Below are 7,500 nucleotides of genomic sequence, written 5' to 3'. Positions count from 1 at the left end.
GATGACCTCACAGGACAACAGAGGACCTTACAGGACCTTTCAGGAGCAAAGAGCAGCCCAGCTAGGGAGTTCTGAAAGCTAACAGGTCTAACAGGAGAAGGTCCAACAATGACAAAACCAAAAGACCAAAGCCAGAGTTCCATCACAGCCAGAGAGGACAGGGGAGGAGCTCTGAGGAACTCTGAGGAACTCTGAGGAGCTCTGAGAGAGAGAGAACGTCCTCGTGGGTCCAGCTATCTTACCTGTCGTGAACGTGGCAACATCCTGCAGGGGCCCTAGAGGGTAGTTGTTCTTGAAGGTGTAGAGGTTGAAGGGCTTGGGGTCTACGCTCACGTCCGCCCACAGCTCGTGATTGGGTGTCGTCCATCTCCCGGCAACCACGTCGTAGTCGCGGCGACCGAGGTGCACCAGGCGTGTCAGCGGGTCGTAAAGGCCGCCCTGGAAGCCGAAGGGCAGGTGGAAGGTGGGGTTGGAGTCCTGGTAGACGTCTCCGTACGGGGTGTAGCGTAGCTCCTTCACCACCTGCCCGCGGCTGCTGAACACGGCCAGCGGCGTCCCGCCCACGTCGCACGCCACGTAAAACTCCTCCCCGCTGCTCATCTCCATGGCGATGAGGTGTCCCTGCAGGTCGTAGTAGAGGGAGGTGATGTGGGCGCCCGTGTGGTTGTACAGGTGCGTGACCCGGGTGGGGTGGCCCAGGTCCGCGTAGAAGAACTGCAGGCGAGCCCCGTCGCTGCTGCGGCTGGACACGCGTCGGCCCAGCCCGTCGTAGCCGTACCACACCCGCCGCCCGCTCTCCCTCTCCAGCGCCCCCGCCAGGAGCCCGCCGGACGTGTAGGAGAACAGCAGCGTCCCGCGGCTGCGCAGGAAGCCGTCCTGGTCCGTGCGGTACTGCAGCTCGCCCAGCCGCGTGATGCGGTCCCGCAGGTCGTAGCGTAGCGGCGTGAGACGCCCGCTGGCCCCCGAGCTCAGCAGGTTGATGTTGCCGTTCAGGTCGTAGCTGTAGCGCCACTGCGGACGCTCGTCCAGCGCAGACGCCTGCAGCTGCCCGTCCGGGTCGTACTCGTAGGACCGGCGGCTCACGTTGCCCTCCACGCCCACGCGCACGTCGCACGACATCAGCTGGCCCAGGCTGTTGTACTGCAGTGTCATCCAGAAGGTGATGGCCTTCAGGATCTCATACTGCACCTCCACCAGCTGCCCGTTGGCGTTGTAGATCTTGGTGTGCTTCATGGCGTGAGTGGTGATGACCTGGTTCAGGTCATAGCTGATGACGCTGAACTTGCCGAACTGCTCGACCCGGCCCGAGACGTCCACGTAGCGGTACAGGTCGATGGGCAGCGGAGTCTCGTTGATCATCGCCTGCATGCTGGTGACCCGGAAGTTATTGTAGCTGTAGTCAAATCGGGCGTTGACCAAACCCTCCTCACTGAAACGATAGATCTGCCGACCTACCAGTGGGCCTGGAGAGAGAGAGGGAGAGAGAGAGAGAGAGAGGGAGAGAGAGAGAGAGGGAGAGAGAGAGAGAGAGAGAGAGAGAGAGGGAGGGAGAGAGAGAGAGGGAGAGAGAGAGATAGCGAGAGAGAAGGAGGGATAGAGCGAGAGAGAGACAGAGGAGGAGGGAGATCTATGATTTGCTGTATTACACCCTTTTATGCATCACCTTTACTTCTGTGATCAACATAAAGCAAAATTATTCTACAGCTTAATTCTAAAACAAATGTGTGTGTTGTGGGGCAGGAGGTTTCCACAGAAAGACACCAGGCTCCGCCCCTCCCCAGGGGTCAGACACCAGGCTCTGCCCCTCCCCAGGGGTCAGACACAAGGCTCCGCCCCTCCCCTGGGCTCAGGAGAGCTGATGAGCTCCTCTTAATGAGCAGGAGGACAGGTGTAGGTTACCCTGGAGCTGCCCAGTGTCTAGGACTAATCTCATCTCCTCTCCGCAGATGGACTAATCGAGCCTGTAACACGAGTCGTGAAACGTGCGTTTTCTCTTCACCAGTGAAGGACAGAGAGGAGAGAGAGGGAAGTCTGGACGGACCCGTCTGTCTGTAGCGGATGGTGCACACGAAGCCCTCCTGCATGAGGTGGATGGTCTTCAGTGCTCCGCTGGACTCGTCGTAGCTGAAGCTGACCAGGGTGGAGTCGTAGATAACCTCTGTCAGACGGCCCACGCGGCTGTAGCGGTACAGCACACGCCGGCCCGTGCCCAACCACAGCGTCTGCAGCAGACGCCCGTCCTGCGCGTAGTCCTGCACCAGGGCGTGGCCAGGGGCGTCCGGGGGCGTGTATGTGTTGCGGTAGTAGCCAATGGAGAGGGAGGTCTGGAGGGCGTGTTTGACCATGCTGGGCAGAGTGACGGACATGAGGAAGTCCGTCTGGTCGAACTCGAACGTGTAGCGTCTCTGACTGTGTAGCAAGAGCTGGAGTGACTGAGAGGGGGACAAAAGAGAGAAAGAGGATGAAAGACAGAAGGGGAAAGAGAAGAAAAGAACAAGACAGATGAGAGAGGGAGACAGGGAGGTGGAGGGAGAGAGGGAGAAAGAGAGAAAGAAGCAAAATAAATTGATGTGTATAGTAACAGTTCAGCCGTTTGTTGTTTCGGTCGTCTCGTTGTTGTTTGCTTTTTAAACCCCGTTACTTGAACCTTTAATTCTAATTTTTTTGCTGTTGTGTGGCAATTTTTAAAATATTTTCAGGCAGGCATATTTTATTTAAAATATTTTTGACATTTTGCACAGTGCCTGTCTGACAATTTGATATGCACACTGACTTTTTTTTGTTAATGTTCTCTAACGTTTAATTAATAAATAAATAAATAAAAGCTGAATAAAGCCAACCTACCATGTTTATTCATTTTTTAGGTTTTTAATTTGAAGTGGAAAAAAGTCCTGAATGAGAACGGGATCCTGTTTAAGGTGCTCTAGATAAAAAAACCCGATTTGACTATTAGTCGACTAAATGGAAAATCTGACTAATCAGATTCGACTGAAAATCCTTAGTTAAAGACACCTCTACATTAGACACAAACACACGAACACTCACATATATACACCCACACACACACACCCACCCACACCCACCCACACACACACACCTTCTCCATGAAGGTGTAGCTCCAGGTCTTGCCGCTGCTCCAGGTGCGGGTGGAGAGGCGGCCGTTGTCGTAGTCTCTGCGCTCACTCCAGTTGCCCCGCTGGATGGAGGAGACCAGGCCGTCGGGGGTGTAGCTGACCCCCACCTCGCTGAACCTGCTGGGGCTCCAGAGGGTGGGGCGCCCGTGATCGTCATACTGCACACGCAGCGTGAACTTACGGTGGTCGTCATAAATCTTCCCCACACGTGACGCCTGACTGTAGTCTATAGACAGAACATTCCTACTGTGAGCCTGCAGGGAGAGAGATAGAGAGAGAGAGAGAGAGATAGAGAGAGAGAGATAGAGAGAGGGGGGGGAGAGAGGTATGAATACTTTTGCAAGCCACTGTATGTGAATGTGTGTGTGTGTGTACTCCACCCGTAGTCTCCTCTCGTAGGTGGTGGTGTGTGTGTGTGTATATATGTGTGTGTGTGTGTATGTATATATGTGTGTGTATGTGTGTGTGTGTGTATGTATATATGTGTGTGTATGTGTGTGTGTATGTATATATGTGTGTATGTGTGTGTGTGTACTACACCCGTAATCTCCTCTCGTAGGTGGTGTATATGTGTGTGTGTATGTGTATATGTGTGTGTGTATATGTGTGTGTGTGTATATGTGTGTGTGTGTGTATATATGTGTGTGTATGTGTGTGTGTATGTGTATGTGTGTGTATGTGTGTGTGTATATGTGTGTGTGTGTGTGTGTGCGCATGTGTGTGTGTGTGTGTGTGTACTACACCCGTAGTCTCCTCTCGTAGGTGGTGTAGTTCCCTCTGTCCTGATCTCTCCTCTGCCTCCACTCGATGAGACTGTGACTCTGTTCCCCTGGTAACGTGATGTTGCACCTGCCCACTGTGGGGTGGACCACACCCGGCAACGCCCCTGGCAACGCCATGTGGGGCTCAGTACTGAGAGTGATGTCCATCCCACTGGAGTAGGTGACCCAGAGAGAGCTGTCACTCCCCACACGATACACACTCACAGAGTGCGCTAGAGTGAGAGAGAGGGAGGGAGAGAGGGAGGGAGAGAGGGAAAGAGAGACACTGTGACATCACAATCGTCATGGTTTCTCACTATGGAGATGCCCACTTCCTAAACATACAAGCCCTGGAACAGTCAGGCAGGAGAGAAAGGGGCAGCTAGCGTAATAATCCAGACCACACCCACACAGTGTAGACCACACCCACACAGTGTAGATCACACCCAGACAGTGTAATTACCCAGACCACACCCACACAGCGTAATTACCCAGGCAACACCCAGGCTGTGTGTAGGTGCGTGATGGTGTGTGTGATGGTGTGTGTAGGTGTGTGTGATGGTGTGTGATGGTGTGTAATGGTGTGTGTAGGTGTGTAATGGTGTGTGTAGGTGTGTGATGGTGTGTGTAGGTGTGTGATGGTGTGTGTAGGTGTGTGTGATGGTGTGTGATGGTGTGTGTAGGTGTGTAATGGTGTGTGTAGGTGTGTAATGGTGTGTGTAGGTGTGTGTAGGTGTGTGATGGTGTGTGTGTAGGTGTGTGATGGTGTGTGTGTAGGTGTGTGTGATGGTGTGTGTAGATGTGTAATGGTGTGTGTAGGTGTGTGATGGTGTGTGTAGGTGTGTGTAGGTGTGTAATGGTGTGTGATGGTGTGTGTAGGTGTGTGATGGTATGTGATGGTGTATGTAGGTGTGTGTGATGGTGTGTGTAAGTGTGTGTGTAGGTGTGTGATGGTGTGTGTGCGATGGTGTGTGTAGGTTTGTGTGATGGTGTGTGTAAGTGTGTGATGGTGTGTGTGTGATGGTGTGTGTAGGTGTGTGTGTAGGTGTGTGTAAGTGTGTGTGTAGGTGTGTGATGGTGTGTGTGTGTAGGTGTGTGATGGTGTGTGTGTGATGGTGTGTGTAGGTGTGTGATGGTATGTGATGGTGTATGTAGGTGTGTGTGTAGGTTTGTGTGATGGTGTGTGTGTAGGTGTGTGATGGTGTGTGTGCGATGGTGTGTGTAGGTTTGTGTGATGGTGTGTGTAAGTGTGTGATGGTGTGTGTGTGATGGTGTGTGTAGGTGTGTGTGTAGGTGTGTGTAGGTGTGTGTGTAGGTGTGTGTAGGTTTGTGTGATGGTGTGTGTAAGTGTGTGTGTAGGTGTGTGATGGTGTGTGTAAGTGTGTGTGTAGGTGTGTGTAAGTGTGTGATGGTGTGTGTAGGTGTGTGATGGTATGTGATGGTGTGTGTAGGTGTGTGTGATGGTGTGTGTAAGTGTGTGTGTAGGTGTGTGATGGTGTGTGTGTGATGGTGTGTGTGTGATGGTGTGTGTAGGTGTGTGTAAGTGTGTGTGTAGGTGTGTGATGGTGTGTGTAGGTGTGTGTGATGGTGTGTGTGTGATGGTGTGTGTAGGTGTGTGATGGTGTGTGTGTGATGGTGTGTGTAGGTTTGTGTGATGGTGTGTGTAATTGTGTGTGTAGGTGTGTGATGGTGTGTGTGTGATGGTGTATGTAGGTGTGTGATGGTGTGTGTAGGTTTGTGTGATGGTGTGTGTAAGTGTGTGTGTAGGTGTGTGATGGTGTGTGTAGGTGTGTATGTAGGTGTGTGATGGTGTGTGTGATGGTGTGTGTAGGTGTGTGATGGTGTGTGTGTGATGGTGTGTGTAGGTTTGTGTGATGGTGTGTGTAAGTGTGTGTGTAGGTGTGTGATGGTGTGTGTGTGATGGTGTATGTAGGTGTGTGATGGTGTGTGTAGGTTTGTGTGATGGTGTGTGTAAGTGTGTGTGTAGGTGTGTGATGGTGTGTGTAGGTGTGTATGTAGGTGTGTGATGGTGTGTGTGTGTGATGGTGTGTGTAGGTGTGTGTGTAGGTGTGTGTAAGTGTGTGATGGTGTGTGTGTGATGGTGTGTGTAGGTGTGTGATGGTATGTGATGGTGTATGTAGGTGTGTGTGTAGGTTTGTGTGATGGTGTGTGTGTAGGTGTGTGATGGTGTGTGTGTGTGTGTGATGGTGTGTGTAGGTTTGTGTGATGGTGTGTGTAAGTGTGTGATGGTGTGTGTGTGATGGTGTGTGTAGGTGTGTGATGGTGTGTGTAGGTTTGTGTGATGGTGTGTGTAAGTGTGTGTAGGTGTGTGATGGTGTGTGTAAGTGTGTGATGGTGTGTGTGTGTGTAGGTGTGTGATGGTGTATGTAGGTGTGTGTGATGGTGTGTGTAAGTGTGTGTGTAGGTGTGTGATGGTGTGTGTAGGTGTGTGTGATGGTGTGTGTAAGTGTGTGTGATGGTGTGTGATGGTGTGTGTAGGTGTGTGTGTAGGTGTGTGTGATGGTGTGTGTGTGATGGTGTGTGTAGGTGTGTGATGGTGTGTGTAGGTGTGTGATGGTGTGTGTAGGTTTGTGTGGTGGTGTGTGTAGTGTGTGTGTAGGTGTGTGATGGTGTGTGTGATGGTGTGTGTAGGTTTGTGTGATGGTGTGTGTAGGTGTGTGATGGTATGTGATGGTGTATGTAGGTGTGTGTGTAGGTTTGTGTGATGGTGTGTGTGTAGGTGTGTGATGGTGTGTGTGTGTGTGTGATGGTGTGTGTAGGTTTGTGTGATGGTGTGTGTAAGTGTGTGATGGTGTGTGTGTGATGGTGTGTGTAGGTGTGTGATGGTGTGTGTAGGTTTGTGTGATGGTGTGTGTAAGTGTGTGTAGGTGTGTGATGGTGTGTGTGTGTGATGGTGTGTGTAGGTGTGTGATGGTGTATGTAGGTGTGTGTGATGGTGTGTGTAAGTGTGTGTGTAGGTGTGTGATGGTGTGTGTAGGTGTGTGTGATGGTGTGTGTAAGTGTGTGTGATGGTGTGTGTAGGTGTGTGTGTAGGTGTGTGTGATGGTGTGTGTGTGATGGTGTGTGTAGGTGTGTGATGGTGTGTGTAGGTGTGTGATGGTGTGTGTAGGTTTGTGTGGTGGTGTGTGTAAGTGTGTGTGTAGGTGTGTGATGGTGTGTGTAGGTTTGTGTGATGGTGTGTGTAAGTGTGTGTGTAGGTGTGTGATGGTGTGTGTAGGTGTGTGATGGTGTGTGTGTGTGATGGTGTGTGTGTGTGTGTAGGTGTGTGATGGTGTGTGTGTGATGGTGTATGTAGGTGTGTGATGGTGTGTGTAGGTTTGTGTGATGGTGTGTGTAAGTGTGTGTGTAGGTGTGTGTAAGTGTGTGATGGTGTGTGTGTAGGTGTGTGATGGTGTGTGTAGGTGTGTGATGGTATGTGATGGTGTATGTAGGTGTGTGTGTAGGTTTGTGTGATGGGTGTGTGTAGGTGTGTGATGGTGTGTGTGTGTGTGATGGTGTGTGTAGGTTTGTGTGATGGTGTGTGTAAGTGTGTGATGGTGTGTGTGTGATGGTGTGTGTAGGTGTGTGATGTGTGTGTAGGTTTG

At 51.5% G+C, this 7,500-nt stretch overlaps 1 protein-coding gene across 1 annotated transcript in view; it reads right to left on the bottom strand.

Annotated features, from left to right (window-relative positions):
• LOC143506180 (teneurin-1-like) overlaps positions 1–4,148 on the bottom strand; it is a 7,109-nt gene extending 2,961 nt beyond the window's left edge. Inside the window, exons 1-4 of the mRNA XM_076996249.1 lie at positions 3,878–4,148; positions 3,098–3,388; positions 2,042–2,432; positions 243–1,463 (exon numbers count right to left, since the gene is read on the bottom strand). Of these exons, the coding sequence (XP_076852364.1) occupies positions 243–1,463; positions 2,042–2,432; positions 3,098–3,388; positions 3,878–4,063 (2,089 nt within the window). The 5' untranslated portion in view covers positions 4,064–4,148. The remainder of the gene's footprint in view (positions 1–242; positions 1,464–2,041; positions 2,433–3,097; positions 3,389–3,877) is intronic.
• Positions 4,149–7,500: the final 3,352 nt, after the last annotated feature.

The sequence above is a fragment of the Brachyhypopomus gauderio genome, unplaced genomic scaffold (assembly GCF_052324685.1).
Source record: "Brachyhypopomus gauderio isolate BG-103 unplaced genomic scaffold, BGAUD_0.2 sc425, whole genome shotgun sequence".
Taxonomy (NCBI): Eukaryota; Metazoa; Chordata; class Actinopteri; order Gymnotiformes; family Hypopomidae; genus Brachyhypopomus; species Brachyhypopomus gauderio.
This window is presented reverse-complemented; position numbering and strand designations above follow the sequence as displayed.